This window comes from Pristis pectinata, chromosome 21, assembly GCF_009764475.1.
Source record: "Pristis pectinata isolate sPriPec2 chromosome 21, sPriPec2.1.pri, whole genome shotgun sequence".
NCBI lineage: Eukaryota > Metazoa > Chordata > Chondrichthyes > Rhinopristiformes > Pristidae > Pristis > Pristis pectinata.
Window position 1 is genome coordinate 11,495,825 of NC_067425.1, and position 18,609 is coordinate 11,514,433.

At 41.6% G+C, this 18,609-nt stretch overlaps 1 protein-coding gene across 1 annotated transcript; it reads right to left on the reverse strand.

The window, feature by feature from the left end:
• Positions 1-4,963: 4,963 nt before the first annotated feature.
• Positions 4,964-15,965, reverse strand: gemin4 (gem (nuclear organelle) associated protein 4). Its single transcript, XM_052035576.1, has 3 exons — positions 15,863-15,965; positions 10,994-11,088; positions 4,964-8,418 (listed from the first exon to the last, which is right to left on the reverse strand). The coding sequence occupies exons 2-3, from the start codon at positions 11,001-11,003 to the stop codon at positions 5,156-5,158; spliced, it is 3,273 nt and encodes a 1,090-aa protein (XP_051891536.1). The 5' UTR covers positions 11,004-11,088; positions 15,863-15,965; the 3' UTR covers positions 4,964-5,155.
• Positions 15,966-18,609: the final 2,644 nt, after the last annotated feature.

Consider the following 18,609-nt stretch of genomic DNA (forward strand, 5'->3'; position numbering starts at 1 on the left):
TGAGAGATTAGGGTCAGTGTTCCTGTGATTTCTTCCCATACATTCCTCAAAACCTGATGATTCTATCTGGTCCTGGTGACTTATCAACTTTAAGTTCAACACCAACTTTTCTAAAACCTCCATGCAAAGTACTCATCTAGCGGCTTAACATGGTCAATGTTCAAGTTCCCATTTCATCCTAAGTAGGCCCCACTCCTTCATGTACCTTCTTTTTACTATTTGTTCTATACTTGTTTGATTCCCATTTGTGTTGACAACTAATCTTTTCTCCCACAGTCTCTGTCTCTCATTTTAAATTCCACTTCTTTTGTAATCAGCCTGGTTCTTGCTGGTATTTACCACCCAGCTTCTGTCATAAGCAGCCTTTTTTTAGCTTTATCTTCCTTTGAGTCTCTAAGATTATGCAGGGAGCTCTGTATTTGTTTACTACTTATGGGAAAGTGCCTTAATTGTACCTGAACCTCACTTCCTTAAAGGCTGCCCATTTTTTTTTGCAGTATGGCCTAAAAGCCTGTAGTTCCAATTTACCTTTTAAAGCCAAGTTTCTGCTATTGCTGCCACATCATATTTCCAAATGATAATGTGTGTGCCTGGAGTTCTCCTAGCTTATTTACCGCACTCTGAACATTTACATGCATTCAATAATAAAATACACACCTACCCCCCAATTTTTGCATGTGTTTACATGTTTCCAGGTTGAATGGCAAATAACTTCATTCTTGCTATTCACATAAATTTGAATGTGGCACAGTAGTACTTGAAAATAATGGCATTTTCTTTTCTTTCACAAGGCACACAGAATTGTGTATTGTATTTATAACCTGCACTACTCTGGTGAAATTAAGTTCAACCTGTTTGGGGAATAGTTATTTTATTGGTCCTCTCCTCAGTTAAGAATGCTGTTTTAGGGAAAGTGTTGATTCATGTGTAACTGCCATAGAAATCTCAATAGCCTTTGAGAAAGTCTGACGTATTTCACTTACCACGTTACAGTAGATCTTCCAATTAAACTTTGTTTTTTGCAACTCTGTTTCCTCCTCACTAAATGTTTTGATGGCTCTATCTTTCTCCATGTTAGTAATCTCTTTCCCTCCTTATCATTCAACTTCCTTCATATGCTAACAACATAGACAACCTTTATTCTGTGCCACAGTAAATAGATGAATCCCTACATTCATGACTCAAAATTTCCAAATGCATTTTCTTCATCCTTGTTTCAAGTCTAGCCAAAGGCCATCAGCTCTTACGTTAGCTGGCTTCACCCTTTGTTTCGTTTCATCTCCTGAGAATTTTGGTCCGGTCATCCTCTTTGACATGTATAGGAATTTGAATGATTTGTCCAGTTTGTTCCCTCATCTCAGCGTGTCGTATCCATTCAATGGTCTTCAACCTGGTCAAGCATAAACCCATCCAAGATTTGGACACCACTCCACATGGCACATCTGTCATATCTTTGATGCAGGTTGCAAGAAAGAAAAACATGTCTGATTGCAAGTGTTCTTCCTCCAGCCTTCAACTTATCACAGTGTTCCTGCCTGTACTTCCTCAACATTGCAAAGGCAAATATTTCACAGAGCTTTCCTTTCCCGTTTAAAATGTGTTGCTGCAGTTTTCTTGTTCTGGCATTCACAAGGTATTAAAATTAATACTAGCCATACCTTTAATTAATTTCCAACTGGCCCTCAAAATTAAAGGATCTTACTTCAGATTGTATTCCTTTCCTTTTAAAATCTATAGGTTTCTACAATATTGCCATCATCTACCCTCTAGTTGTTGATTTACCTTATTTGGTTTGTAGCTCTCTTCCACCTTAGTGCTAAATTCCATTATTTGTTATTCTTTAGTGGTATGTAGGCATAACGGGCAAAACCAGCACATACTGCCCATTCCCAGCTGCCACTGAGAAGATGACAGTGAGCCATCTAATGGAGCCGTGGCAGTCCAAGTGGTCAAAGTACTTCCATAGCTGTCTTAGCAGACATGATGCAACAACAACTGATTTCCATATGTTACCCAATTAGTTGCAATGAAGGCATCCATGAACACACTTATAATTGGAAATGCCATGGGAAATTGCTTCCATTGATACCTGTCTTCCCTCTAGAGCTTCTCTCCAGAATCTCATTCTCAATAAATCTTTAATTACCTATTCGCAAACCTGCTGAAATACCTTTTCCCCTAGTTTACCTCTACAAAATCTGTGTTCTGAGCACCTACATTTTCATCTCAATCTCTTTTCTAGCAAAAAGAATCCCATTTTCTTTCATCCCATCTGTCTAATGCATCTGTAACAGTGCTGCATTCCCTCCGTGTCAACTTGTGTATTTCACAACTGGAGATTGATTATTTTAGAACACATTTACAATTTCTCAAGGTATAATAACCAGATACAGAATGGTAATCAGACCAATTAATCTACTCAGTTTTTTTTAAGATATGTCCTCACATATTGGGCTTCAATTTATACTTCAATGCAGAATAAAAGCAACCAATATAATTATTAATTAATTTAACTTTCCAACCCCTCTCACTATATTAACAAGTCCTCAGCATTCTTGGAAAACAAATAAACTGCAGATTCTGGAAGCTGAAAAAAGAACAAAAGTACTGGAAGAACTCAGCCAGTCAAGCAGCATCTGTGGACAGAGAAACCAGTTAACATTTCAGGTCAAAGACCCTCCATCAGAACTAGGAAACAGGGAAAGCAAATGTTGGGGATTGTTAGACAAAAGGCATCCTTCACGAATTATGTGGACAGCAGGCATTAGTACAAACTAGAACCAGTCTTCAAAAAAAAAACCTGTTCAAATATAAATTACAAGCAGTAATTAGTTTTGAAATTAAAAGGACTGCTTTGCACACAAACAGTGCTGTCCACAGAGCACTGGCCCAGAATAGGAGGCTGCTCAAGAGATATGGTTTGCAAATTGACATGACCGTGAGACCATCAGCCAAACATAACACAATGGGGCTGTGTTAATTGGCCTACATCAAACTGGGCATCAGACACCTTCAGCCAAGTTATTTTGCATCATTGTGATAGAGATCAAGGAAGGTTCCAGACCAGGCTTATATTGCCACTTAGCATATCAAACACAGTTATGGCATATTTGCTCTATCAATAATTGGGATATTTTTGTACGCAAAGAGTTGGCCCTCACAAAATTAATCTTGGGTGTCTGGGTTCTCTGTCCTCAGAAGCTTTTAGACAATCCGTGCAAATTACTTAGTCCCAGCAAAGGTGTTTGAACATTCAGAGGCATCTTGTCAGTTACAGTGTGCTCCCATTGTAAATATTTAATTCAATGGAGCTATTTTTTGGACTCAAAATATTGAAATAAACATTGTCATTGTAGCTATTGAAATTGTATTGAATCACCTGCTGTTATCTTTGTTCTTAAGAGTATAAAAACTTGATATACTTTGAGTCTGGGGAAATTCTACTGTAATTCTCCCAGGAGACAGTGACTAACCACTACACAAGGAGTAATTTACAGCAGTCAACTAACCTACCAACAGCATATCTTTAGGATGTTTTTGGAAATCAGAACACACGGGAAATCCATGCTTTCACAGAGAAAACTTGCAAACTCCACTCAGACAGCACCCTAGGTCAGGGCTGAACCCAGGTTGTTGGAATTGCATGGTGGCTGAGTCACAATCACTCTTGTTGTGACCCTGCACCTTACTGTCTACCTGCACTGCACTTTCTCTGTAGCTGTGACACTTTACTCTGTACTGTTATCATTTTTACCTGTACTACCTCAATGCACTCTGTACTAACTCAAAGTAACTGCACCGTGTAATGAATTGACCTGTACGATCGGTATACAAGATTTTCACTGTACCTCGGTACAAGTGACAATAATAAACCAATACCTGCTGTGCCACTGTGCTACCCAAGTACATAGCTACAATCCCTGGGTGAGCCACGTGGAACAATGGGCAAGTGCAATTGCGTAAAGAAATTTTAAGGAAGCTTTTAAAAGGTGGGAAGAACTTTTGAGGAAGAGAATATTAGCAAGAGAGTTTCCAGTGTAGAACTGAAATAGCTGAATGGTGAGATGAAAGAAGAGGTTGCCCCCAAGAGGCTGGAATCACAGCAGCAGAAAAGCTTGCAAGTGCAAGAATATTTTGAGATAAGACCATGTGTTTTCAAATGTGTGTCAGTACTGTAAAAGATAGGAAGACTATAATGTTTAAAGAATAAGAGGGACCACTGAAGACCAAATGAATTGTGCATTTTGTATTTGATTTGCAGGGAAGATCTATTTTACAGGAAAGTCACTGACTTAAGATGCAGAAAGTGATGGTTCAGTTTGTGACTGGAATCTCTTTAAACTACCCAATTGAAAGAGCAGGGAAGGGGAGACTAAAACTAGAGGGCATGGGTTTAAGGTGAGAGGAGAGAGATTTAAAGGGGATCTGAGGTGCAAGTTCTTTTCCATACAGAGGGTGGTGGGTATATGAAATGGGTTGCCAGAGGATGTGGTAGAGGCAGGTATAATTATAACATTTAAAAGGCATTTGGATGGGTACATGGATAAGAAAGGTTTAGGAGGATATGGGCCAAATGGGATTATCTTAGCTAGACATCTTGGTCAACATGGATGAATTGGGCTGAAGGACCTGTTTCTGTGTTATATAACTCTATGAATCTATGAAACATTTACATATCAACATGAAGCAGTTTCAGGGTTTTTAAATTTCAATATGATTTCCAGATGCTAGCTATGTGCAGCTTAATACCACAATTGATGAAAAAATATTTATTGTTCTCCAGTAACTTTTAGTTTCTATTGTTTTTGAAGAGCAGTACAGACCCAGACAGAACATATCTCCTAATGGCAAACACACACAAAAAGCTGGAGGAACTCAGCAGGTCAGGCAGCATCTATGGATGGAAATAAACAGTCAATGTTTCGCATCAAGAAATGTCGACTGTTCATTTCCCTCCATAGATGCTGCCTGACCTGCTGAGTTCCTCCAGCATTTTGTGTGCGTTGCTCCAAATTCCAGCACCTGCAGAATCTCGTGTCTCCTAATGGCAAAGCTAGGACTTTAATTAGACTCCAAAATACAAAGATTTATTTTATTTTGATAAAAACTCTAACAATAGCAAGCACTATGATAAACACATATCACTGTACTCAGTTCAACATATTTTACTGATTTTCTGCAGTAATACTGAACGCTGTTCTTCATTGACCAGATTCTCAGCAATGGAGTGGAGGAAGTGTTTTTCATTGACCTTGTTAAGTAACCCAGTAGTAGAGGTATTGCTCAAAGTCAGGGTCTCATACTGAGAAAGCAGCTCCAAGGATACATAATACAGAGAATCAGTGGTCCCAGTCGGCATCATTACCATAATATGAATTATGTGACAAAAAAGTTGCACAATTACAAATATACCTTCTTGATTTCCATCAAGATTCTGAGCTGCAATTCCTTTGAGTTTGCTCTTCACTGACTCTAAGATGTCCGACATGCTGCCAGCACACTGTCTTGCAACATACTTCCACCCTGATGTTGGAAGCCAGTCAGAGCAGCCATAACTGCAGATCAGCTGAAAGGCACGGAGCAGAAGCTGAGAGAACTGTAGGTGATGTGTAAAAGGTCGGAGATTAAGCAGTGGCAGGTAATGAACATATTCCAGAGTAAATGGCACATGAAGTAATTCACGCTGTAGAAGGCTCTTCACAACGTGGTTGAGACGTTTCCATTCACTTGAACTGCACCAAGGCAGGAGCTGGATCAGTGCAATTAGAAAGCCCTTGCTGAACATGTTGACCTCCTGAACATTTTTGGCATCAACTCTTAGATGGGATAACATCTGCTCCGTCATGTGTGTGGAAACACTACAACATTCCATCCAGGCCAGAAGCCCAGTACCTGGACCATACTGTGGAAGGTTAAGGGGTGACCAACCATCATCAGAAAGATCACACACCTCAAACAATGTAGCAGGTACTTCATATTTAAAATGTCCCCCAAAGATGCTTTTTAACCAAAGGCGCACGGTCCAGTCCAACTGTTCAGTTTTCCTGTACAGCCAACAAACAGAAGTTGACCACATCTCTGGATTTACAGAAATGATCTGTTCAACAGCATCACAAACCATTTCCAATGTCTCAGTCAGAAGACCTTTTGTTTCTATTGAAACACAATTAGATGTCTTAGCACCACCCTCCTCCCAGCATAAGATACAGCTGTCCAGGAGCTGAGAGAGAGCATAAATGAGAGGGAATGGACAGCAGGCGAGTAGCCAGTGCTCCTTGGTTCCATCATCAGTCACAGGCATTTTTAAAGCACTGTGAAGAACCTTGAGAGGAAACGTGATATTGGAGTTGCCTCCTGTCAAATAAGGAAGAACAAATATCTTTACAACATGTGCAGGCTGGAGAAGAGGAAGTGGTGGATCTTGATCAATTACCTCTCCTGGTTCCATCATGGATGTCAGGAACTCAAGAAACTGGTTTTCCTCCTTGGTGCTGGCAAGGCTGTCAATGCTGGTTTCCAAGAGACACTGAGCCAAGATGTTTATCCCTTCTGGGGACTGATCGTCCTTATAAGACAGCGCTGGTAGGTTCTTCAGGATCTTGCTAAATAGTTTATGAGCACCCAGGTTCACAGCAGCCAAGTGGCACATTTTCTGCAGGGTGGTTTCTGGATTTAAAAATGCAACCCTAATGACAGCAGTCACTGCTTTATCAATGCTATTTACTGCCTCGGTCTGGGTCATACAATTGAACACCATGTTCACCTCTTCCTCGAACCAATCCTTAATAGCTCCACCGTCTCCACAGAGGCCCTTGCCACCATAGGCAGACAGCACTCCCAAGAAGGCTTTATTTTTGTCTGAGATCGAGAGAGCAGACAGGCAATCCAAAATCACGTTCTTTAATCGTTTGACTTTTGATGGTTCAGCAGAAGTACAAGGTGACCTATCTTTAAGCGTTCCAGCTAGCTTCAAAACTAAATCAGTGCTTTGAAAAATTTCTCTATTTCTTTCAAGGCAATCAAGCCAGCCACTCTCTGAAAAAGCCCAACTGGGAGTTGATGCAAATATATCACGGATCTCTTCATATCTTTCCATTCTACTATCAATTATCGTTAAAGCCACAGCCATCTTCACTTTATCGATGGTAGCAGCATCATCCGACAACATGCAGGAGTCAAACTTCTGTACAAAGGAGGATGAACTCAGTATCACATCAGACAAAATTTCCTTTGTATTTTGAGGTACCATCTTGCAATTTTGAATCAATGGACTGACTTGATTTAAGTATTTCAAACTTTCCACTATTCTATATAAAGCAAGGCTTCTCCTCTCAGTGTTGGTGTCATTCTTCAGCTCGGTTTGAATTTCAGTTGCCCATGACTGGAAGATATCTGCGAGTAATTCAATCCCTGGAGCTAATTCACCCTGTTGCAATTGGAACGCAGACTTCTGGTAAGAGGCTCTCAGTTCCCTCTCTGACTTCTTTACAATCCAGACAAAACTTTTTGTAACTGGAAATAGTTGGGTCATGGGATTACCTAATACAATCAGTTTGGAAAGTTTCTGCAAATACACCTCAGCAGACAACTCAACACTACTGTCAGAAAGTAGTGACTTGCACAAAGTGTCTATCAGTTTTACTAGAGCAGAACACTTATAAACATACGGTGTTACATGAGCTTTCATTTTCTTGAGTCCATCTAGAAATAGGAAAGGAATGGACAGGTTGCCTGAAGATTCAGGAGGGAGGTAAGAAATATCAGGATCTAGTTTGAGTCTTTTGGACGAATGGCAAAATTCATCAGCTGAACGTGCCAGGTATTTTTTAACCTCATCTCCAAATGTTTGAACAATTTCATCCTTCTGCCCTTCATTTAGCTTCAGTAGTTCCCACCATACATCCAGAAAGATTGCCACATCTTCATCAGAAGTGGCGTCAAGAACATGGTCCAGAAAACGGGTCATCTCCAGGTGGCACGTGCCTGCTGGCAATACGGACAGCAATTCAACAAAGACTTCTGCAGCCCCCAATGATTTTACCAGCTCAAATAAAACAGTGTGATTTATCTCTGGAATCATGCCTTCTGCTGAAAAGAAGAGGTCCTCCTTCCATCTCCGGTCACACTCAGCATCTGAATCTATCTTCTCCTTATTGTTCACTTCATTTGCATTAGAGTTCAGCAGCTTCGCCCACACAAATGCAAGCACTTTCTTCTGCCACAGCTTTGCTCTTCCAGGACCCTGCACCACGTCAGCCTCATTGGCACAGATCTCTTGCACAGCACAAACAATAGGTTTCCCTAAGGTTGCCCAATCAGATTTCTTCATTTCCAGAAGCATTGCATGTTGACTTTTCTTCTTAGCCAACAGAAACCCTCCATGGAGGACAGCCATCTTCTCACAACAAATCCAGGATCCTAAAACAGCAGAACAAGCAATAATTCCTAATTATACAGTCAATATACTCATTACTTTGTCATGTAATAATTAAGATCTTTTTTATTTATGCCAACCTGCATTTTACCTACTCCATTAAAAAGCATCCCAATGTGCTTCAAACAAAATATGACACAAAGCTACGTCGAAATTTTAGATGACCAGCAGTTTAATCGAAGAAGTAGGTCTTTAGGGACAACTTAAAGGAGGAGAGCATGCTGGAGAAATTCAGGGAGGCAATTTGAGAGCTTAGACCCTTAATGCACAAGAGGCCACAATTGGAGGAGTGCAGAGACCACTGAAGATTACATGGCAACTACATGGCTAACTCACTGATGAGGAAGCGTACAGTTCTGAATGTCTACTAAATCTGTGTTTTAATTATAGCATCCGACTGATACTTTAGGAATGTTTGCAAGAAAATATGTATTTCATACCCACATTTAAAATGTATAAAATATGACTAGAAGGAACACGCAGATACATCATGGATACCCCTTTAGGAGGCGTAACAACTCAGTAAAATATAAACCCTTTATTGTAAGTCATAACTCTATACAGTAAATAAGTGGAGTTCAAGAAGTGCAAATACTACATATCAGATTTAAATAAATAAACAAGTGTTTGATGAATGCTGTAACAGCCAAAGGTGAAGTCAGCAGAGGTTTAAAAGTTTTTAGTAGACAACATGCAATGCGTGGAATCATTAACTTTACATTGTTTTACATTCTACTCCAAATAAATCGATTTCCCGATTTATGTTGAACTAAGCAGTTAGAGTGAACTTTATTTGAAGAAGTGAATTATTGTTTCTAAGAGAAAAAACACCAGCTGAAATATTATGTAATACTTAATTAATGTTATGATGAGTCTTTTATCTACCTGTTCGTTACTTGTATTAAGATGTTAGTGATTTAAATAACAAGCTCCAATGGAAGGATGATCGGGAAAGAGTCACTGAACCCTACTGTTAACCAGCCATAAAATACTTCAATAATCAATTAGCAATCCCTTTTGACTGTATATATTAAAACTTCGTCATTATTTTCAGAGGCTCAGTGAATAGTGCAAACCAAATTACTTAATGGCAATTTAAAATTTTTATATTTACAATTTAGTTAAGAAATTACATGCAATTGAACAGCACTTGAAGTGTACTGGAAAATTGCAAATTCAATTTCTTGTGAATCTTGATACAGATTTTCAAGTTATAATGCAGACATTTTCCAAGAATATTTTATATTTGTGATAAATATACATATATTATAAAACAAACTGTAGCAGTTTGAGCCAACCAAATGTTGAATCTAATGGGGTGTGATCAGATTGAGCATAAGAGAAAGGAATAGGTGTAGGCATCTAACTTGTCAGGGTCCCCCAGAATCTTACATTATTCAATAAGATCACTTCTCATTCTTCCAAACGCTAATCAGCATAGGCCAACCTGTTTAATCCAAAGCAACCTCTTCAAGCAAGGAATCAACCTAGCGAACCTTCTCTGAACTACCCCAATGCAAGTATACTTCTCCGTAAGTAAGAAAGCAAAAGAAAAGTGTATGTGGCACTCCAAGTGAGTTCTCCCTGGTAAAGTTGTCGGAAGACCTTCTAAGTGAATCTTGTCCAATTATGCTTGTTAATGCTCTTACGAAGGGCGTTGGGGCATCTTATTTTCTTTATAAATACAGGCTGTTGTTATAACTCTCTAGGAGGAGATCCTAAAGTGATACCAATACTTCTAGAACAATACCTCAGGATACAGCAGCATCTTTGGGAAAGGAGGACTGGGAAGGGGGAAGCAAATTGGGGGAGTAGGGTGGGGTGGGGGGGAAGAACAAGCTCAACATCTGGATGAGCACATCGAATTTTGTCACTGTTTTTAACATTATCAAGCTCACCAAACTTAAAAGAATTAATGACCTGAGGAAAGAAATTAAAGTGATTGGCAAAAGAGCCAGGTATGAAATGAGGAAGCACGTCATGACAACTTGTCATGATCTGGAATTCATGTTGTGAAAGGGTGATGGAAGTAAATTCAATCTGTTTTTTTTTGAAAGGAAAAGTTGAATGCTGCAAGGATAGAAATGATAGGGTTCTCGCAAGGAGCTAGCATGAACTTGATGGGCTAACGGCCAACCTCTGTGCTGTAGCCATTGTATGATCCCGACTTTAAAACAATGTACTGTCTTGCATTTGCATCTTCAACAATAGTGCAACAACATTTCATCATTTGTGACTCCAATTACATATTCCTGCTCACTTGCAATCTAATTATTCAGCAGGCACCAAATCACACAGGAGCAAATATAATATTTTTCTTTAAATAGGAGCAAAAATCAGCAGTTTCCCTGCAGAAAACACCCGACAAATAGTACTTAAACATATAGTATTAATTTATTCACTAGGGAGCGCAGTTGCTCTCCAACTTCCCAATAATTACAAACAAGTTTGTTTCAGCACTTAAGCAATCCTAGCTCTGCAGCGGACATGCCTCAGGCTCATTTAAGGCTGCACAGGAATCAGTACGAAACACAGTCCAAAAAAACGAGTTAAACTCACCCCACTCCATTTTCAGAGATTATTTTTTCAGTATTCAAAAAATACTTCCTGATGGTTTGATCAACGAGATGAATTGGAAATCATAATGTCCAAACCTTTAAAAAAGAAATAAATCTTTACACATCAATTTCAAAAATAAATTGTAAAAAAAAAACACCCTCCCCTTCAAAGGATAATTGCATTCTGTATAAAATTTGGCATCAATTAAAAGGCTTCGTTACACTGCCTCTTACATCAATACAAAGCTAATTTTAAACAGAGCATTAGTATAAAAATTGGCACCAAGGTGAAGAGTCATAAAAATACTAGGCCAACTTCCAACAACTCCTTGAAGGTGTACCTAACACTATTTGGGCTTCACATCAATTGTGGCTTCATTCCAGTCCAGCACTAAGCATGCAAAAGAGCCCGGACCTCCTGAAAATCTCAAATACTTTTTCCTGTAGACGTTAGAACATAGAACAGTACACCACAGGAACAGGACCTTCAGCCCACAATGTCTACATTGAACACAATGCCGAATTAAACTAAATTCCTTCTGCCAGTACATGATCTACATCTGCCCATTCCCTGCATATTCATGTGTCTATCGAGCAGCCTCTTAAATACCACTATCGTATCTGCTTCCACCACTACCCCGGCCACCCATTCCAGGCACCCACCACTCTGTGTGTAAAAAACTTGCCCCACACATCTCCTTTACACTTTGCTCCCTCTCACCTTAAATGCACGTCCTCTAGTACTGTACATTTCTGCTCTAGGAAAAGATTCTGACTGTCTACCCTATCTACGCCTCTCATAATTTTATAAACTTCTGTCAGGTCTCCCCTCAGCTTCCGATGCTGCAGAGAAAACAACCCTAGTTTGTCCAACCTCTCCTCATAGCTCGTACCCTCTAATCCAGGCAGCAACCTGGTAATCCTCACCTGCACCCTTTCCAAAAGCCTCAACATCCTTCCTGTAATGGGGTTAACAGAACTGCATACAATACTCCAAGTGCTGCCTAAACAAAGTGCTATATTACAGGAAAACAGACATTTATACCTAAAATCCACACAATGGAAGTTGCTCTGCATGTTGGTAATGACATCCTAGTTTAATGAGAATGACCTGGAGATCCAGTAACTAATCAACCACAAATGTGCCTGGATCAGAAGCCCAAAAGCACAGGGCCAACAAAATACCCTTGACCTAAAAGCAGATAAAGTGGAGCCATCATGGCATCTCACTCTCAGCCACAATGCACACAGATTTGAAGAAGGCTTCTGGCATGCTTGCAGAAGGCATCTGGCAGGACAACTTTACAAAAACACTGGTTAGGCTGCACTTGGAGTATTGTGTGAAGTTCTGGTCTCCACACAATCAGAAGGATGCAATTGCGCTGGAGAGGGTACAGAGGAGACTCACCAGGATGTTGCCTGGATTGGAGGACTTTAGTTGTAGGGAGGGATTGGATAGGGTGGGCTCGTTTTCTCTGGAGTGAGGGAAGCTGAAGTTTATAAAATTATGAGAAGCATAAATAAGGCAGATAGTTAGAATGTTTTTCCTGTGGTAGGGGTGCCACAAACATGGGGGCAAGGTTTATGGTGAGTTTTCAAGGGGATTTGAGGGAAAAGTTTTTTTAAACTCAGAGAGTTGCTGATATCTGGAACACACTGCCAGAGGAGGTGATGTTGTCACACACAATCATACCGTTTCAGAAACATTTAGATAGGCACTTGAAGATGCAAAGCATAGGAGGATATGGGCCCAATGTAAACAAATGCAATTAGTGTAGATGGGCAAAAAGGTTAGCATGGACACGGTGGGCTGAAGGGTCCATTTCCATGCTGTACAACTATAATTTTTCAGAATAGTCAAGTCCATCCATGGCCCAAACAGCCAAGAATGAAGGTAAACTTATCAAAGATAGAGAGGCAGTAAGCGCCCAATGGAAGGAACACTTTGAAGATCTCCTCAATGTTGACTCACTCCTTGATCTGAGCACCCTTGACTACATCCCACAGCGACCTATATTCCTGACCAACACACAGTCAAAAAGGCCACATGCCAACTGAAAAATGACAAGGCCTCAGGAACAGACAATATCCTGATGAATTCTAAAACTTAGCGATGAGGAGCTCAGTGACAAATCCACAGAAAATGCAGAGAGTTGTGGACACAGCGCCCAGCACATCATGGACACCAGCCTCCCCTCCTTGGACTCTGTCTTTACCTCTCGCTGCCTTGGTGAAACAGCCAGCATAATCAAAGACCCCACTCACCCGGGTCATTCTCTCTTCTCTCCTCTTCCATCAGGTAGAAGGATACAGGAGTCTGAGGGCACATACCACTAGACTTAAGGACAGCTTCTACCCCACTGTGATAAGACTATTGAATGGTTCCCTTATATGATAAGATGGACTCTGACCTCATGATCTACCTTGTTGTGACCTTGCACCTTATTGCACTTTCTCTGTAGCCGTGACACTTTACTCTGTACTATTATTGTTTTTACCTGTACTACCTCAATTCACTCTGTACTAACTCAATGTAACTGCACTGTGTAATGAATTGATCTGTACGATCAGTATGCAAGACAAGTTTTTCACTGTACCTCGGAACAAGTGACAATAATAAACCAATATAACCCATCTGTCCACATCCAGGAAGAGCAGAGTGTGCCAGCGAACCTCAGAGACACTGTAATCACGACCATTTTCAAGAAAAGAGACAACACTTCAGTAACTACACTCAGGCTTCCCTGTTATCCATCACAAGGAAAGTTGTCAACAGGGTTCTCCTCAACTAACTCCTTCCAGCCAAAGAGCTGCTCCCTGAATTGCAGCGTGGATCCTGTTGATTCAGAGAGAGTGAACATGATCTTCACTCCAGGAGGAATGCAGGGAGCAGCACCAACCATCATACAGGGCATTTTTTCTGATCTCACCTAAGCTTTTGTCTTCAGTTGCTTTAGAGCACCCTCCTCAAATTCAGTTGTCTACATCTCTATTTCATATTTACTTCATAATGGCATGTACACCAAATTCCTAACAGCTACACAAGAAAGCCAACCTCAGTGAAGACAGGTGTCAAACAAGGTTGTATCATTGCCCCACTTTTTTCAGTCTTTCTCATCTCTTCGCTGCATCTCCAACAAGCTTCCTGCTGGAGAGGAACTTATCTTTCAAACTAATGGGAAACCATTCAACCTACATCACTCCATTCCAGCACTGATGTCACCCCAGCCTTTGCAGTATGCAGACAACACTAGCATTCATGCTTGCACAGAGGTCTAGCTTCAGGCCATTATTGACTCATTCACTGAAACACGAGAAGATGGGTCTTGCACTCAACATACATAATACAGAAGGTCTTCTGCCAACCCGTCCAACACTCTCCTCTGATTAATGAAGGGAAAAAATGAGGGCCACATCCCATATTTCACAATCCACCTCTCAAAGGCAGACACTGATGCTGAAATTTACCACAGCTTTCAGTTCACCAGTACAACCTTTGACAGACTGAGAAAAAGGGTGTATGAAGATCAAGTCCTCAAACCCAGCACAAAACAAATGGTCTACATGGCAGTAGTGATCCCTACCCTCCTATTTGCTTCTGATTCTTGGACAACCTACAGAAGACACCTCAGGGAATGGACAGATACCACAAACAATTTCCTCGCAAAATCCTCCAAATCTACTAGAAGGATGTGAAAAATGTCAGTCTCCTCTCCCAGGCCAACATCTCAGCACTGAGGCCCAGATTACATTCAATTGGCTCCATCAGGAAGGCCACGGCATTCACATGCCCCAATGCCAGTCTCTCGAAACAGACTCTGTTCCAAGCTCTACCATAGGAAGAAATTACAAGTCTGCCCCAGGTCACAAATGCCCGACTTATGTACAACCCATACACACAAATGAGCATTTGGGAGACCAGGGGGATGGATTTGCCAGCTGCTGTGGGGCTGCAGGCATCTTCTGCTGCCTGAGAACTCAGTTCGCAGCCGCATTTCCAACTTGCAAACTGTGCAAGGAACAAACCCTACCATAAATTGGAGAGGACCTGAACCTGGTGGACAGAGGAAAGGGTTCAAGGATGTGCTCAAAGCCTTCTTGGAAAAAAAAATGCAACATCTTAAATGCAAAATGTCGGCACAACATTGTGGGCCAAAGGGCCTGTACTGTGCTGTAGTGTTCTATGTTATATCTCCACAGACTCCTAGGAATCTCTGGCCCACGGCCACTCAAAGTGGAAAAGCATTCAGGATGGTATTAAGAATTATGAGTCCATGCATGAGGAGCCCACAAAAGCTCTGCGCAAGCAGCAGAAGGAGCGCACCATCTCCCAAACTACCCACCCACCTGCTGACCTGTGGTTCCCACACTGGCCTCATCTGTCACCCGAGAACAGCGTGGAAGCAAGTCATCCTCCATCCCAAGAGACTGCACAAGAAGGATTACAGAGAGAGAGAGCTCCTACAGTCACTAATATCAGTCAACTTCAATTAAACTAAGACCAAAGAGACACATATTAGTTGAGAGAAACTGTATTAGTTCCATTTCAAGGGCTCAAGGGTAGGTTTGTGTAGATATTGGCACAGGCATTACTTATAAATAAGAGCAGCTCAGCTCTGGGGCCAGGCAGTTACTCCGCCTGCCCACGGGCAGTGGTGGCTGCCAGTGGCTGGAGTTGATGCCTGGGGCAGTGATGCTCAGCTCTCACAGCAGCTCAACTTATACCTGTCTCATTCAAGGTTTTAAGAACACCAGAGCCGACCTAAGCCTTTGCAAACCTAATGCCACCTCATTTAATGAAGGTTCAAAAAGGCCCCATCCCCCTTTAGAGGATTTGTAGCCACTGGGCCTGTGGCCCTCCATCACTCACCGCCGGCTCCATGCACTCCTCTGGCTAGCAACCGATGAACTCCGGTCGGGCACCACCGCTGCTGCCCCCTAGGCTGGCTGAGTAACGAGGCTCGGACAGCACCGCTGCTGCCCCCTAGGCTGGCTGAGTAACGAGGCTCGGACAGCACCGCTGCTGCCCCCTAGGCTGGCTGAGTAACGAGGCTCGGGCAGCACCGCTGCTGCCCCCTAGGCTGGCTGAGTAACGAGGCTCGGGCACTTTTCCCCAGCAATCAATGTACAGCAGCCCGAGGAAGCTGAGATCCGCTGCTGCCCCCTCGCCAGGCAGAGCAATGAGTCACTTACTCCTTTCCCCAGCTATCAATAGACTCTGATGAAGGGTCTTCCACCTGAAACTGTTGCTCTTTCCGCAGATGCTGCCTCACTTGATGAGTGTTCCCAGCACTTTTTGTTTTTATTTCAGATTTCCCGTACATTTATTTTGCTATTTTCGTCACTAACTTGAGCTGTTCTGAAAGCTGAGCATCACCACTGCTGCCGCAGATGGACTCTGACCTGACAATCTACCTTGCACCTTATTGCACTGCACTTCCTCCGTAGCTGTGACACTTTACTCTGTACTGTTATTGTTTTTACCTGTACTACCTCAATGCTCTCTGTACTGACTCAATGTAACTGCACTGTGTAATGAATTGACCTGTACAATCGGTATGCAAGACGAGTTTTTCACTGTACCTCGGTTCAAGTGATAATAATAAACCAATACCAATGCATAAATTCAAGCCACTACCACTACTCATGGGCATGACCCTATAACTGAGCTGCTTTTAGTTAGAAGTAAGCCCTCTCGGCAATAAATCCATTAGACAGAATAAGTTAGTCATTGTTGGGTTGGGAAGCTCCAGAGCATCGGAGGTTGAGGGGCGACCAGATGGAAGTTTATTAAATTATGAGAGGTATAGATGAGGTAGACAGTCGGAGTTTTCTTTTCTCCAAGGTAGTAATGTCAAATACTAGAGAGCATAGCCTTAAGGTGAGAGGGGGAAAGTTTAAAGGAGATGTTCGGGGCACGCTTTTTACACAGGGACTGGAGCCCGCTGCCAGGGGAGGTAGTAAAATTATAGTGGTGTTTAAGAGACATTTCCACAGGCAAATGAACATGCAGGGAGTAGAGGGATAAGGATCATATGCAGGCAGATGGGATTAGTTTAAGCTGGCATCATGGTCGGCACAGATATCGTGGGCTGAAGGGCCTGTTCCTATACAGTTTTATGTTCTATGGGGCGACATAGGCATTGGTGTTGGGGTCACAGCTGTTCAAAATCCATATCGATGATTTGAATGAGGGGATCTGTCCAAAAGGGAAACAGAAAATGTTGGAAATACTTGGCAAGGCAGACAGTGTATGTGGAAAGAGAAAAAATGTTTCATCAGAGTTAAAGCTGGGTGGCGGTGTGGGCTGTGGGGAGGATGCAGAGAGGTTCTGCGGGGATATAGGCAGGCTAAGTAAATAGGCAATGACATGGCAAATGGAATATAATGTGGAAAACTGTGTAGTCATCCACATTGGTAGAGAAATAGAAAAAGAAAAATATTTTTTAAATGGTATGAAATCACAAGCTGTTGGTGTTCAAAGGGATATGGGTGTCCTTGCACACAAACCACTGGACACTAGCATGCAGGTATAACGTGCACTTAGGAATGCAAATGTATGTTGGATGTATTGCAAGAGGGTGAAGAGATAAGATTTCTTTATTAGTCGCATGTGCATCGAAACACACAGTGAAACGCATCTTTGTGTAGAGTGTTCTGGGGGCAGCCCACAAGTGTCGCCACGCTTCTGGCACAAGGACTCTTACTGCAATTATATTGGCCCCTGGTGAGAATGTATCTGAAATATTGTGTACAGGTGTGGTCTCCCTACCTAACTTGTAACAGAGGGAGTGCAGCAAAAGTTCACCAGATTAATTCCTCAAGTGGCAGAATGGGCCTATAGTGTCCAGAGTTTAGAAGAATGAGAGTTGATCTTATTGAAAAGTACAAAATTCACACAGGGCTTGATGAGGCAATAATGTTTCCTGTGGCTGGGGTGTCTAAAACCAGGGGTTACTCTCTCAAAATAAGGGGTCAGTCATTCTAGACTGAGTGTGAAGAAACTTCTCCCATGAACATCACCTTGTTATTTCTTCTTCTTGCACTATTTATTTATTTTTGTAACTTACAGTAATTTTATGTCTTTGCACTGTACTGTTGCCACAAAACAACACATTTCATGTCATTTAAGTCGGTGATAATAAATCTGATTCTGATTGGATGGTGGTGAATCTGGAATTCTCTACCTAAGAGGGCTGTGCAGGCTCGGGTGCTGAGTATATTCAAGACAATGATCGATAGATTTTTGGATATCAATGGATCCAAGGAAAATGAGTTTAGTGCAGGAAAGTGGTGCTGAGGTAAAAGAATAGCCAGGATCTTGTTGCTTCTCGTAGGAATTCTTGACCTCTCAGTCTATCACCTCGTGGCCTTGCACCTTATTGTCTGCCCGCACTGCACTTTCTCTGTAACTGTAACTTTATTCTGCATTCTGCTATTGTTTTCCTTTTGTACTACCTCAATGTACAATATATATCTATGGAATGATCTGTCTGGATGGCACGCAAACAAAGCTTTTCACTGTATCTCAGTACATGTGATAACAATAAACCAATTACCAAGGAAGAAAGTGTGGCCAAATGGCCTACTCCTGCTATTAATTATGTCCTTGAAGTT